This window comes from Balaenoptera ricei, chromosome 5 (genome assembly GCF_028023285.1).
Source record: "Balaenoptera ricei isolate mBalRic1 chromosome 5, mBalRic1.hap2, whole genome shotgun sequence".
Taxonomy (NCBI): domain Eukaryota; kingdom Metazoa; phylum Chordata; class Mammalia; order Artiodactyla; family Balaenopteridae; genus Balaenoptera; species Balaenoptera ricei.
The window spans coordinates 91,496,052-91,512,094 of record NC_082643.1 but is presented as its reverse complement, the minus strand read 5'-3'; the positions used below and the strand labels follow the sequence as shown (position 1 = coordinate 91,512,094).

The window sequence follows — 16,043 nt, the reverse complement described above, 5'->3', positions numbered from 1 at the left end:
TAGAAATTTCCTCAGCTAAATATCCAGTTTCATTGCTCACAAGTTCTACCTTCCACAAAACAATAGGACTCAATCACAGTTCAGCCAGATTGTTGCCACTTTATAACAAGGATGGCCTTTTCCCCAGCATCCAATAACGTGTTCCTCATTTCCATCTGAGGCCTCATCAGAATGGCCTTTACTGTCCATATTTCTACCAACATTCTGTTCAGGATGACTTAAGTATTCTCCAAGAAGATGGACGCTTTCTCCACAGCTCTCTTTTTTTTTTTTTTCTGAGTCCTCACCAGAATTGCCCTTAATGGTCCATTCACAGAAGTGCTGTGAAGGACAATAGGCTTTTTCAAGCAGGAACCTCAAAACTCTTCCAGCCTCTACCCACTACCCAGTTCCAAAGCTGCTTCCACATTTTAGGTATTTGTTATAGCAGCACCCCACGTCTTAGTACCAACTCCTGTCTTAGTCTGTTTAGGTTGCTATAACAGAATACCATAGACTGAGTAGCTTATAAACAACAAACATTTACTTCTCACAGTTGGAGTCTAGGATGTCCAAGATCAAGACACTGGTAGGTTCGTGGTCTAGTGAGGGCCCACTTCCCGGTTCATAGTCAGCTGTCGTCTCACTGTGTCCTCACTTGGTAGAGGCGGCAAAATTGCTCACTGGGGTCTCTTTTATGAGGGCACTAATCCCATTCATGAGAGCTCTGCTGTCATGACCTAATCACTTCCCAAAGCCCCCACCTCCTAATACCATCACATTTCAGATCAGGTTTCAACATATGAATTTGGGGTGGGGGCACATTCAGTCTACAGTAAGAATAAAAGCTATCTTGTAGACAGAACAGCTATGTATGGCTGCCCGGCCTGTGCACTGCACAACTCCAGCTCTGGGGGTTTCCATCCTTGGAATGTGAAGATACAGTGCAATAATCACTCTCTGAAGAGCTTTAAAAGTACAATCCCCAGTTATAGCTGGTATGTTATAATTCTTATACAGTGACTCTCTATTTGTCAGAGTTACTAGGAAGATCAGATGCAAGAATTAATAGGAGTGGATGTTAGCCCTTCCTCACCCCCCATCCCCCCCGCCCCGGTCCTTGTGTACTGCTGCAAATAGCACGCCTAGGGAGAGGTCAACACCAAAAGCCATTTATCAAACATTCATTTGCCAGTGTTGTGCTGGGCGACTTAATAAACAAGGTCCCGCCTATCTTTTCTGTACTTTTCCTGTTGGTTTTCTCCACATCCTCTCCAACTGCCCCCTGACCTTTTGAAATACCCTTGATAAAATTAGACAGGAGAGCTTTAAAAGGCTCCAAGTAGGCAACTCTATTGTGTATACCAAAGTTCAAATTCCTAAACCTACATGACAAATCCAGTTCTAGCTTTAAACAAAAGAATTTGTCACTTAAAAAAGAAACCCAGCAGTTTTCATATTCTTCCTCCCAGGCTCTGGAGATGATCATGCACACACTCATTAATGTGTGTCAGTGTTTCCCAGTTAACGAGCACCCAACTTGGGCCAAACAACATGCTAGAATAAGCTCAAATATGGTGTCCGAGACCAAATTCATTTGTCTAATTCATCTGACAATAAAACATTAGGAAATGCTGAACTAGTCTGGCTGCTTGCTGAACTGAGCGTTGCCTGTGTTTCACCATCAAGATCCCAGTTAGAATACGATATGATGGGGCTGGAGCAGGTGAAGAGCCCTTATCACTCATTTTAATTCTTTGTAATTAATTTCTATAATGCCCCAAGGTGAGAGCTTTTCATTAGAGTGCCCTCTTCATGTGGGTTTCCCACAAGCTAGGACATCTCGGCGCTCCTTTGAAGCATAAAGAGGAAATGTTTACAAAGAGCTCTCTGATCCCTCATCCTGGACTGTTACAAACGTCCAAGCTGAACACTTCTTTTTTTTTAACAGAATATACTTTAATTAGTCACCTGCATGCTCATTGGTCTGCCTGTAATGGCTGGTGGCTTTGACTTAATTGGTTTGCTTGCTGAATCCTTCCAAAAGTCCCACATCAATAGAGGTATGTTCACAGAAGGGGTCTATCATTTTATGGGGCCAACACCAGATAGAACAGAGGTACTTAAAGACCTTCAGCTGGTGTAACATAAAGCTCATTATTAAGGGCAAAAGCACGTGTTTATGCACGACTGCAAACAGTTACATTTAAATTGGGCAGCAGGGGCCCAGGAAATGTGGGGGCCCAGCCTGACACTGTCCACCTGAAGTTCCTTGCTTTTGAGTACTTCACATTGCATTATTGTTCTTCTGCACTTAAAGTGCCATAATCTGTAAAATGAAGGAAAAATAAAAGCAGGCAGACAAGGAAACCCAGCAGGAACATGAGATGCTGCTCCTGGCCTGTTCTATTAGGTGCTTATTCCACAAGGGTACACAAAATGCAAGGAAGCTTCTGGGAGCGCGACACCAAAGCAATAATGTTTGGGGGGGTGATAAATAATAAAGTCGGGTGGTGATAAGGAGGGCTGAGTTTTGGGGATCCATTTGCCAGATGCCAGGCTTCTTATCCCCAATCTCCGTCTCTGTGGGGAGGCACGTACCCCTGGGGTTCACTGGAAACAGTCGATCAACAGAAAGGAAGACCTTGAGATTCCTGGTGGAACTCTTATACAAGAGGACACTAAGCCGATCTGGGCCCAGGTTGTGCTAAAGATACCAGCAATGTTTACCCTTTACGGCGTGCTTACTGGATGCCAGGTACCATGCTACACCCTTTATAAACATAATATTGCATGCACACACACACTCCCAACCATTAAATCTCCTGCTTTCTTTTCTTCCCGGCACTAACCACTGTCTGATGATCTTACATAAGTATTTTATTTTCTTATTCTCTGTCTCCCCAACTAGACTATAGGCTCTGTGAGAACAGGCACCTTGTCTTTCTTATACCTTGACGTAGTCACAGCTCCTAGAGCATTAATCAGCGCACAGTGAGTCCCCAATTATGCATTGATGAATAATGATGAAACCTGACAGCAATTCTATGTGAGGTATCATTACTCCCATTTCACAGATGAGGAAACTGGGGTCTAGACAGACAACTGACTTGCTCAAGGCCACACAGATAATAACTGGCAGAGTTAGAATATAAACCTGGGTCTAGCAGTTTCCAAAGATGGACCTCTTGGACTATTCTAGATTATACCACTTGGCAGTGGGAGGCTGCAGCTAGCTCTTTATGGAGTGCCAAGCTTTCTAGCTCCCAGTTCAGTGACTTCACTTTGCTAGCCTGATATTTAAATGCCATGGCATCAGTATTTACACCACGGAAATTGGTAAAGTGCTACCAGCCAGGCTTCCTCTTCAGAAGAGCTGGTTCACCAGCTCACCTCTGGATATCTGTGAATCAAGTGTGCTCTGCGAGTTTTGTGGAATGCCTCTTACTGATCCTTAACTTCTCAGAGGCCTCCTTTTCCCCCACCTGGTCCCCTTTCCCTGAATCCACTCTTTTCTTAATGCCCAGAAGAGGAAGCAGGCATACCTCTGGGGCAAGAAGGGGAGCTGTAATTCTCTCGGTGGGCTGCTCTCCACACTTGAGGCCCTAGCATTGCCTGGGTTTTCCACGTAATTGGTCCTTATTCTTCACAGACGGCCACACAAAGAACCCTGGGCAGTCCACCCTCATGAAAAGCTTTCCCCAGGGTGATTTGTAGAGGTGTGAGTCCTCCCTTCCCTCGTGAACCTTTCAGAGCTATAATTAGCAAGGAAGGGAAGGGTGTCTACTAGGCTTCCCTTTTCCCACCTCTCGTCTGGTTTGAACTGGGGCTTTGTGTCTGTCCAGGAGCCTCGAGAAATTCTTGGGCGCTGCTCAGAGAGATAATAGGTTTGTTGATCATGGAATCCCACCCTCCACCTCCAACCCTGTGTGAGTGCTAAGCTGCTTGTAAGATGGGGTGGCAACAAATCTTTCAAGAGGCTGTTTGAAAATGCTTTATGGCACGTCGTAGGGTTACAAGGCTCTAGCTGAACAAATGGAAAAATTAGTCTACCTTAAAATAGCCAAGGCAAGTAATTTCCTAACACCTTGTTTCTTAAATGTACTTAACATCTAGAATCTGGGCTTCCCAAAATATGGCTAAGGGTCATCAGTTAAAATGGCAACTTGGAGATAAAAAGCTTCCACTTTAATAGTTGCTCATAAAGTGATGCCACAAGCCCTTCTGTTTGGAATGGGGGGAGTTAGGAATCCCACAACATCCATTATTAAGTATTATTGAACTTAACAGGCTTGAGCCAGCCTAGGAGCAGGACCCTTACCCCACATCCACTAAGGCTCAGCATCAGACCCCCTGACCTTTCCAGGGGCTTCCTAAGGTCTCACACCTTAGGTTTGGCTTTCTTCTGCTTTTTCTTGGATGGAATGGTTTGCTTTTCTAACTCCTTTCTCCAGGTTTCTAAACTACTCCTTACCCCACAAGGAGAGTTAGTGATGACAACCGGAGGGGCAGTCAGTCTGCTATTTTCTTGTGTTCTTCCTTTTTCTTTTCCTCTTCCTTTTTATTGAACGTTTTTGCTCCTTTTTGCATTCCCTTTATTCATTCACTCATTCATTCATTTATCCTATTCCATTCCTTCAATAAAGATCTATTAAATAATGTCTGTGTATCACGAACAAAGATGCTAATTCCTACGGATACAGGAATTCTGCCTGCAAAGAGTTTACCTTTGGGGGAGGGGTGCCAAACAAGTACAAGCGGCGGGAAAACAGCAGGGCACTGTGGGTGTGTGCAGGGCCTGCCCCTGGGAGTTGGAGAAGGCTACATTTGACCTATGACCTGAAAGATGAGCAGGAGTTTATGGAAGTAAAGGGGAAGAGTGTTCCAGAGAGCAGACAGCAGGTGCAAAGGCCCTGAGGCACAATGCAGTATGGCTCAGCTAAGGGGCTGAAATTAGCCCTGCGGGGCTGAAGTGTGAGGCGACTAATGGCAACAGATGTGGCTGGAAAAATCAGGAGGGGCCAGATAATGGAGGGCCAAGCACACCATGGTAAGGAGGTGGGACTAGATTCCGAAGGCGATGGAAAGGTTGGAGCTGTGAGTGACACGATGAATAAAAGAGCAAAGGAAGGGTTAACCCGTTCTCCACCACACAGTCACAGCCACCCTTCAAGAGAGGCCTCTGAGTTTCTCAAGATGGCTGGTGTCATTACTGAATGAGTCATCCGGCCTTAATGTTGATGACTGGGGGTGGGGTGGGGGGGGGAGGATGACCGTGACTCACAGGGGGATGAAAATAAACCAGCCTTATAACTTTTGATGCAAATGAGAATAAACAGAATCTCTGGGGCTCACTGCAGTTGGTCTTTTTTGAGGAGGAGAGGACTGGATACTGAGATACAGGGTCTACTGAACATTTTAACATCTTGCCTGCATCTGTTGGCAGGCAAATTACTTCACAGGCCATGAATATGAGTCACTAAATTCTAAACCTTGAGTGAGAAAACCAAGTTTGATAAATGTGTCCAGCTACTGGAATAAAGACCCAGAATGCAAGCAAATCATGAAGCTCAGATGGTGCCAATGCAAAAGCAGCCCCAGACCTGCGCTTACTGTTACACTCACACACACACTCATGCACACATACCCTCCCTTTCTTTCCTCGAAATATCAGTTGCAAATGTCAATTCCTAAAATATCTCAGGCCTACAAGGCGATACAATTAAAAGTGACCAAAAGATGAGGCAGAGGTGTGTTTAGGACAGTTGGAGGTGGGGTGGGGGGGTACCTCAGAAAATAAAAAGAAAAGAAAAGAAGAAGAAAAAAAAAAATCAGTCAAGAAGAATCATGACTCCAAAAATCACATTTCAATATGTTTCAGTATTTTCTGGATTTATAACTTCTCCAAAATTCCTGCAGTATTCTTATGGGTTTAAAAGGAAATGATTGCACATACTTGATTTTACTCTCTAGAAAAACTTGCCCTGATGCTATCATTTGATAACACCTAAGAAGGCCTGGCCTTTAATTATTGACCAAACACCTAGGTTACAGAGCTTAAGTCCTTTTGAGAGGCCCGATTAGCTTGTCCAGGGTTAATTAGCACCCTTAGCATTCTTGCCCACTCCCTATTTCATGATGGAGAATAGTCATGAAATATTTTTCAAATATAGTATGTTAAATCCAAGAGGTTTAAAAAAATTTTTTTAAAGGCAGACTAAGTGGACAAGAGGCTAGGTAAAGAAGACTTCCCAGTATGTCCTTATTTTTATTTTTATTTTTTTTTTACTTTTTGACCACACCTCGTGACATGCGGGATCCTAGTTTCCTGACCAGGGATCGAACCTGTGCCCCCTGCAGTGGAAGCATGGTTTCAACTGCTGGACCACCAGGGAAGTCCCACCAGTACGCCCTTAGATTGAGCCCCTTAAGCCAGCAGTAAGCACACAATCCTCTCTGCTCTTTGTCGTGGAAGAGTTCTCGAGATAATCCAGACACTTCCATGCATTTTTTTTTTTTTTTTTAAAGAATAAGCATCTTTCAAAATGGCGCCTTCCAATAACCAGTGACTCCCAGGAACAACAAACATCCCCATCATTTGTCAGGGAATTTGGTACCATTCAAAAGACATTGCCCAAGAAAGCACCTCCTCCCCGCCATGTAGTTTGCTTGAGTGAAACTCCAAAGGCCATCCCTGTTGGGAAAGCTGGCTCTGGCAAGAAGATGAAATTGAATCTATTGGCAAAATGGGAAATTATTTGGGGGCGACGGAATTAAACTTCTGTAGTTTTTCTTCCTTTTCTCAATTGTACTTTTGTTCACAGCTTCAGCTGGGAGAGACAGTGTTCACATTTAGTTTGGAGTTTATGAGTTCATATTTTATAATTAACGTTGCCAACAGGGGAGTTTGATTAATACCAAGCAGTGGATTTTGAGCAATGTTCCATACAAATTGCCAAATTTAGCAATAAAATAAATTGGTGATGTGAACATAATTAGTAGGATGACTACTTAAAATTCAAAACTGAATGTGAATAATTCCAAATCATCTGAGCCACAAATCCATTATTTGTATAGAAGGGAGAAAGTATAGCATTTGGGTTTTATTTTGCCCTCAACCACAATGTTATTCAGCACCAAGCTGAACATAATGAAACTTCTACAATGGGTTGTGACAATATTTTAGAGCAACCCAGAAACATACACAGATGCGTGTGCATGCACACACACGAAGGGAAGGTAATAAGGATAAGAAATGCTAAACTGTGAATTTTCATTGCAAATGTAAAAATCTATAACAAATTTTTCTGCAAATGCGGCATTACATTCTTCTGATGCACCATACATAAACCTCTGGCACAAAATTACTCAGGAGAGGTTTTTGCCTTTAAATATTCACGGTACCTTATTGTCGCCCTGGACTTCTCCAAGCCTTTGCTGAAGTTCTTTAATTTCTTCTCCCAGATGTTTATTTCGGTCCTGAGAATCTCTCAATAGTTGTGCAAGATTAGCCTGCAAACTGACAAAGGATTAATCTCCAAAATTTACAAGCAGCTCATGCAGCTCAATATCAAAAAACAAAATACCCAATCTAAAAATGGGCAGAAGACCTAAATTGACATTTCTCCAAAGAAGATATACAGATTGCCAACAAACACATGAAAGAATGCTCAACATCACTAATCATTAGAGAAATGCAAATCAAAACTACATCAGTCAGAATGGCCATCATCAAAAAATCTACAAACAATAAATGCCGGAGAGGGTGTGGAGAAAAGGGAACCCTCTTGCACTGTTGGTGGGAATGTAAATTGATACAGCTACTATGGAGAACAGTATGGATGTTCCTTAAAAAACTAAAAATAGAACTACCATACGACCCAGCAATCCCACTACTGGGCATATACCCTGAGAAAACCATAATTCATAAAGAGTCATGTACCACAATGTTCATTGCAGCTCTATTTACAATAGCCAGGACATGGAAGCAACCTAAGTGTCCATCAACAGATGAATGTATAAAGAAGATGTGGCACATATATACAATGGAATATTACTCAGCCATAAAAAGAAATGAAACTGAGTTATTTGTAGTGAGGTGGATGGACCTAGAGTCTGTCATACAGAGTGAAGTAAGTCAGAAAGAGAAAAACAAATACCATATGCTAACACATATATATGGAATCTAAAAAAAAAAAAAAAAAAAATGGTCATGGAGAACCTAGGGGCAAGACGGGAATAAAGATGCAGACCTACTAGAGAATGGACTTGAGGACACGGGGAGGGGGAAAGGTAAGCTGGGACAAAGTGGGAGAGTGGCATTGACATATATGCACTACCAAATGCAAAATAGAGACCTAGTGGGAAGCAGCCGCATAGCACAGGGAGATCAGCTCGGTGCTCTGTGACCACCTAGAGGGGTGGGATAGGGAGGGTGGGAGGGAGACGCGAGAGGGAGGAGATACGGGGATATATGTATACGTATGCTGATTCACTTTGTTATACAGCAGAAACTAACACAACATTGTAAAGCAAGTATACTCCAATAAAGATGTTAAAAAAATAAATAAAAATAAAAGGTAGATTTCAAAAAAAAAGATTAGCCTGCAAATATTAACACATTATGAAATATAATCAGAAACGGAGGAGTGGAGAAATGCGGGGCTTTCTTAGACTTATTGCAGCCAGCATCCAAGCCCAGCTGAACCATTAGAATAAACACATGTACGAATGCAGCAAGTGTGCAAATCACACCACTACAACTGCATGGAGAGAAATAAAGTTGGCCATGAACCTCAATTCAGGGATGTTCTTTGTTTCCAGAATGGCTCACAGACAAGTGATGGAGGAACTGGTCTTTTTTTTTTCTTTTTTTTTTTTTTTAATTTAAGAGCGCCTCACAAAAACTCTTGCAAGTGGTCTTAGTTCAATTCTAACTTTGGGTCAACAATATAGGAAAAATTTCATTTCCTTGTTTGGATAATTTCATTTCCTTGTTTGGATAGTTTTTTTTTTTCTTCAAATAGATCGTGTTTAATGAACTTTTCTTTGCCACCTTAATGCCCAGAATTTTGATCAAAAGTGTCAGCCACAGAAGAGACCAGTGAGGTGTCATGATTTCAGACATCAGGATCCAGAGGTAATTCAACAGTCTCCTGGGCTGCTTTTCTCACCTCCTTATCCCCCTGTTCTAGTTCCTAGAGTACCAAACAGCCAGGGTGAGCGCTTTCCAGTCCATCTTCATGATGTCATCCCTTCCTTCAGATTTCCTCCTGCTCAGAGCAGATCCCTCTGGCCCCGTGCGCAGTTCTCCACCAGGCCCCCTCCCCCTCTCAGTCCAGCTTCATCGACACATCTCGGGCCCCTTTCCCGGGAGCACGCAAGCACCCTTTACCATGCTCCCACCCTTCTCAGGTTCCCTGAACCTGAACTTGCATATGCTCCCAAACTATCTACATGCTTTTATCCACTCAAGCCTCTAACTTACTATTCCACTTTACCTCCCATGGCTGCTTCTTCTATACTACTTGAATTTTGCTCTAATTCTCACCTTGCTTATTGCACTCTTATCTAACCTCAGCAAGAAGAAATGAGCTATCGAAAGGCAGAGATTCTTTTTTTCTCCCTCCTCAGCCTCCACGTACATTGCTCCAGGAAGTGCTCTTGTTCCAGCGAATGTTTTAAAGACCCACGATGAATAAATGGAGGAAGGAAGGAGGGAGGGAAGCAAGCCAGCAATCGGAATATGACTCCTAAAAAGGAATCTTTCAGAAACAGTCACACAAGGGATTTGAAAGTTATCTTTTAGATTCCCTCCATGTGATAGCTGAAGAAACCCAAATCCAGAGACACTGCAGACGAGTGCAACTATAGTGGCTAAATCTCCAAAGACTTTGATGTTAATACTTCCGGGAATACTGAGTTATGTTAGGTAATCAAAAGGGAATGAAGTGAAAGAATGTCAAGATTAAACCTTGGCTTAACCTTGACTCCTCACTTTGTCTCATCTCCCATATCCCATCCATCGGGATATCCAGTGTCTCCACCGTCAAGGTAGCCCCCCATTCAGCTCCCCCAAAGCTCACCTCCTGGCTGTTCCCCACATGTACCAGGCAGGAGCCCATCTCAGCGCTGCTCTCTCTGCCTTTTCTCCGGACTGCACTGCTCCCCCTCCAGGATACCGCTTGGCTCACTCCCTTGCCTTTTTCAGGTCTTAGTTCAAACTGCACCGTTTCAGCGGGGCCCACCTGGACCACTTGATCTAAACTGCAATCTGGCCACCTCCCCACTGAACGCCCAAGCCCTTTCCCCTACGCTACTTTTTATTTCCATAGCACTTACCATCTCTTAATATACCACGTAATTTACTTTATAGTTTATTGCCATATGTTTACATAGGTTTATTACTTACTGTTTATTTCCTATCTCTCTCTCCCTACTAAGACAGAAGTTCCATGAAGGGCAAGGAACTTTGTTCTCTCTACTGGTCTACCCCAAGCACCTAGTGGATGCCCCATAAATATATCTTAAGTGAAAGATAATATGCTGAGTCTGGAGGTTGTGGTCTCAGCCTAGGGAAATATCTGGAATAATAAAATACTGAAACCAGTGCCTGGCACGCAGCATTGCATAGAAACCCCACTCAGCCCCACTGGCTGGATTTAATCTAGCTCTGATTTCCACTCACTTATTTGTGAACATTACTCAGTAATGTGATCTAATTCTCAGCCCCATATTTGCAAAGCTCATCTCTTGTAATAGTTGTGTTTCAATTGTCCCAGATTTCCATTCTCATCAGATAAAAATTCGGTGAAGGATGAGGAAAATTCATCCCCATTTTACAGGCAGGAAAGCAAAAAGACAAGAGGAGCTGTGATCCACCGACTTTTTTTGTAAATTTCCCAATTTCTTTTTGGAATCAGATAGACTAAGTTGGATCCCAGGTCTGCCACTTACTGGGCTGGGTGACCTTGGGTAAGTTTATTAACCTCTTGAGTTTCCCCACCTGTAAAATGGAGCTAACCATACATACTTCATGCAGTAATTTGATCCTTACATTGAATAATGAACCTAGGACGCCTACCACAGTGCTTGGTATACAGTAGGCACTGGTTAAATGCTGGTCACCTCCCCTTGACTCTGCCCTTCCAGTGGCTCCAATTCGATCACTCAGTGGACAGTTGGATGGATCTGGCCGAATGGCTCCTTGGACACAGCTGGCTCCCTTGTCATCCTGCCCCTTCACTTATTCATCCATTCATTTATACAACAAATATTTACGGAGTGCCTACTATGTGTCAGGCACTGTTTTCAATTCTGGAGATACAGCAGTGAGACATACAGACAAAGCCTCTTGCCCTCGTAAACTTACATTTTAATAGATGATATTATATTAATTACATTATATTACAACAAAATGAATAATGACCGAGGAGCTGGATGGTAAGTACTATGGAAACAAATACAGCAGGTAAAGGAAACAGTGTGTGCTGGGGAAAGGCCACAGAAGGTGTCACAGCGAAGGCCACACTTCAAGTCTTAAACCAAGACTTGAAAAAGGAGAGAGAGTGAGCGTGAGCCTTGTGGATATCCCGGAGAAAGTTCCAGGTAGGTGCAAAGGCAACCGGCTTCCCTCTCTCCTTCTCCCCCTCACATCACAAGATGTCCACGGTGGAAAGCAGTTCAAGGCCACTAGAGCAGGCGGACCCCAGGGACTGCAGTGAAGTGGAGAGATGATTCAATTCTCAATTTTCTTTTCCTCGTTCCTCCCCTCTGTCCTGCAGCTCTCCTGCCTTAGCACAAGGTATCACAAGTGCGCAGCCTCTCCTTTTCCTTCTGGGAACTCCAGAACACTTCCCAGACATTAGCTCAGCAAGCATAATCCCTCCCCCAGGTGGAGGGACAGAACCCCCAGGCTGGAGGGACTGGCCCAGAGGTGGGCGGGAGGAGACACCCGGGGCAGGTGCTGGCATGCGGCTAAAAGTGGCCTCAGCGAGCCTGCTGCCACCTGAACACGGCATCTCAGCACCCCATCTGCAGGAGACACAGCAAAATTCACCTTCACAGGAGCCTGCTTTTCTTAAACAGTGGAAGAGATGTTCAGAAAGAAATGTTTGTAAGAGCAACAGTGAAAAATTTAACGAAAGACCAAAAAAAAAAAAAAAAAATCTGAAGCGTCCCTACCTTCCCTTTTTGAATCAACAATGGCTTGAGCCCCTCAGGTGGGTGGGAAGACCCTGACATTTGCTCACCAATGTAACCACAATAGCTAAACCCGTACAACTCAAACTATCAGTGGTGAAAGACCTCGACCTCCGATCTGTCACAGATCAGTACTTGTGCAAAATACAATAAAAATCAATCCCTAGGAAAACAAATTTAAGAAGACATCAAGGCCCCAAGTGTTTGTTAGATTCACCTGACGTAAAATCATACATACTGTCAGATTGCTATAAAAGTTTCCGAGCCCTTCCTCTCAATTTCTGCACTCATCTTGTCGCAGGGACCGGAAAGGGCAGCTTGCAGCCTGGCACTGGTCCTCAGGCCCCACTTTGAATAGCACTGAGCCCAGCAATACTCCCCGGTACTTGGATGTTACAGCAAAGCAGGCACCCACCTGTTATATATCAAAGGTCCCAGTGCCACGTGAAGCAAAGGACAGCGCTGCTTTAGGAGACAGCGAGTCAGAGACCCAGTGATGTGACTGTCAAACGTTATTTACTCTGCAGCCTGGCCGAAAAGAAATCTACCCAAATAAAGTCAAGCATTTCTACAGTAGCTGCAAAGCAATGGTTAATTAGAATCACATCGCCTCCAAGGGGGTTCACTGTAAATCTACCCCAGATTTCAAACTGACCCCCTGGGGTAGGGTAGGGTGAGGGAGACCCCCCTTTTAAAGCAGGTGACTGTAATTTTCTTTCACATTTCACAGGCTGGCTTACTTGTCAACACACAATTCTTTTCTATTCAGTCCTTCCACCTCCTCAACTCCCAAACAATAACTTTGAAAACTAGAAAATGACTATTCTGACACGGTGCCTAGTTCCTTGACATATACCTTAAAGAACAAAAAAAAAAAAAAGAAAGAAAGAAAAGAAAAGAAAGAAAAGTAGTACATTTCAAAGCACTCAAAATAGAGGAGAAAAGTTCACATAATTCTTTTGACCAAAAATAACACCCATGACTCACACACGTTCACTATAACCATCCATCAAGCTAACACACGGCGCCTGCTTCTAATTTATCAGCTATGCAGCCCGTTTTGTCTCTGTGTTATTGAGAAGGACTCTGTGACCATCAGTTTAGAATAGCAGCACTATGTAAAGGAAATGTCAGGGAAAAAGTGGCAGACCGTCTAACACTCGAAAGGATTTCACAGGGAAGGAAAACAAAACCTAGAGATTATTTCCTCTAAATCTCTGGGGCAGGGTGGGTAGCATAAATAGCAAAACATGAAAAGCTTTCCAAAGAAGCCTCTTTTAAATATTCAGATATAGCCAGGGCTGACGTTAAAAGGTTGACATTTTCTCTCAGATAATAGTGGGATGTTGAATATCCTGGAGTATATTGTAGAATCTATATACTTAAGTCACTCTTTCTAGCTCGGAGTTTATCTATTAAAATTGTGATGGGGAAGGGAGAGAAGACAGATTTGATGAAAACATAGCTGGGAGGCCCAAGGCCAAAAGGACATTACAGCTGTCCATTCCAACACACGTTCCTTTGTCAAGGATCAAGTCAACCCCCAATTACAACGGATGTCTGCAGAAGTATGCCGCCAAGGCCAGCCCCTGGTGTGGGGACCATGAGGCTCGGGGAAATTCTCTCTGCACAGAGATGAAGACTACACGTCCTGACAGCTGTTGCAAAGGCAGAGGTCTGGGAGTTGAGAGAACTGTGTGCATCTCGCCCCAACCTCTCTGCCTTTTTGTGGAAATTCTCACTGAGGCAGATTAGTAACGGGGACAAGGGGATCTGTTCTTCTCCCTTTCTTCAGGTCCTGCTGCATCCTAAACTCTAGATCTTGCCTCTACCACTGTATTTGAATTCCTTTATGAATGAATGTCACAAAATACATCCAAGTTTATACTATAGATGCAATACGTTTTTGAAACTTGTAAGAAGTGGTAGGCGATTTTTTTTAATGGTACATCACATTTGGCAATGACAGTCTCTGTGAAGGAACTCTGTTTTCAACGATCAAGTAACCAAGACTGGTTTACAAGGAAGGGGGAGTTCAGGATACCAGTTGTAAGAAACAGCCCTAAATCTTTTAGATGGGGAGAAAAGGATCCACTATATACCATTTTCCTCCCTGATGTAAGAAATGCAAAGCTGGATATGATAAGATCAGAATATGCCACCCCAAAAGATGCTCCTTTGCCATGAGGGTTATTTTGACCGGAAGGCAATTGAGAATCAGAAGATACAGAGAATATTCTTCCCTCCCCTTTTCAGCCTAAAAATAAGGGCATACATTTCCCTTTGTGAGTTGTCCCATCCCCTCCGTACCAGGAAGAGAATAGCAACTTTAATCACCGGACACAGAGCGTTGGTACCATGATGAGTCTGCATAAACAAACCTAACTAAAATAAAACCCTATCTTCCATTAGTTTCCCATATACCTCCTAGTCACTTTCCCACAATTTATCACCCCTTGAGGCCCAAACCCCCTCTCTTTTATTAAAATGCTATATAAGGGCTTCCCAGGTGGTGCAGTGGTTAAGAATCCGCCTGCCAAAGCGGGGGACACGGGTTCAAGCCCTGATCCGGGAAGATCCTACGTGCCGGGGAGCAACTAAGCCCGTGTGCTACGACTACTGAGCCTGTGCTCTAGAGGCCGAGAGCCACAACTACTAAAGTCCTCGAGCCTAGAGCCCGTGCTCCACAACAAGAGAAGCCACTGCAATAAGAAGCTCACACAACCCAACGAAGACCCAATGCAGCCAAAAGTAAATAAATAAATAAATTTTTAAAAAAAAATGCTATATAAGCCCCCGAGTCTAAACACTTCTTTGAGTTTCACTTCTTCTCTGTGAACTCCTGTGCATGTAAAATATTCATGAAATTGTTTGCTTTTTTTCTCCTGTTAATCTGTCTTTTGTCAGTTAAATTTGCAGGCCTCCATGCACTGAACCTAAGAGGGCAGAGGGAAAGCTTTTCCTCTCCAACAGACAAAAATAAAATGAAAGAAAGTGATGAAAAGTTTAAGATTAACCTTCCAACCTTGCACTAACCAGACACTGGGAAGGGCAGTAAAACGGGCAGGCCATGTGTTTTCTCCTAAGTCCTTAAATAATTCAGCCCAGACACCAGGAGGGGAAAGGGGCAACATTCCGGTTACTATGCCTCAAGTCACCCTGAAACCTTTGTAATTTATTAGATATACACCACTTCAGTAACCTAGCCATGGAAAAGTCATTCTCCATCTTAATGTAAAAATGATGTATACCAGAAAATCCTGTAACTTCCTTCTCAACTTGCTGACATATTAAAACTCAATTCAAAAATGGGAGGAGAAAAAAATAAGAGAGAGACAGGTAAAACCTTGGCCTAGGCACTTCCTCAAGGAGAGTTTTTTGTTCGTTTGTTTTATTTAAAAAAAAAAGAGTGTGAGAGAGAAAAAGAGACCAGATTTAGAAAATGCTCCTCAACTACATGGTGTTGACCCCTGAATCCTTTAAACTCACACCTTCAGTAGGGTAAAGTACTCGATTAAGCAAGAATATGTGAAAAAAAAAATGTTTGACAAAACGTGGAGTGTACTTGAGCGGTGTGATTGATAGCAAATTTAATTGCAATTTCTACTCCGCTGCTTTGGTCTACGGCGACTTCTGTGTTAATAGTAATAGAGTGAAACTTGCTTTGCTGAGCAAGCGCCCCCTATTCATAGCAACTGCCCAAGCGATGACCTCTGCTACAGCGACAGCTTTCTTATTTACAGGAAACAGCCACCCGAGAGCTCATCCCACACACAGTTTTTGGCTGTGCAAGCAGCCCTGGGCAGCCTACTCTCACCCGCTATCTCCAAGCACACACTTGCCAATGCAGGCATTTCCAGGCC

The 16,043-nt window shown here is 43.4% G+C and overlaps 1 protein-coding gene across 1 annotated transcript in view; it reads right to left on the bottom strand.

Moving 5' to 3' along the window:
• CCDC149 (coiled-coil domain containing 149) overlaps positions 1–16,043 on the bottom strand; it is a 96,231-nt gene that overhangs the window by 38,913 nt on the left and 41,275 nt on the right. The window contains 1 exon segment of the mRNA XM_059923250.1: positions 7,384–7,491. Coding sequence (XP_059779233.1) covers positions 7,384–7,491 — 108 coding nt within the window.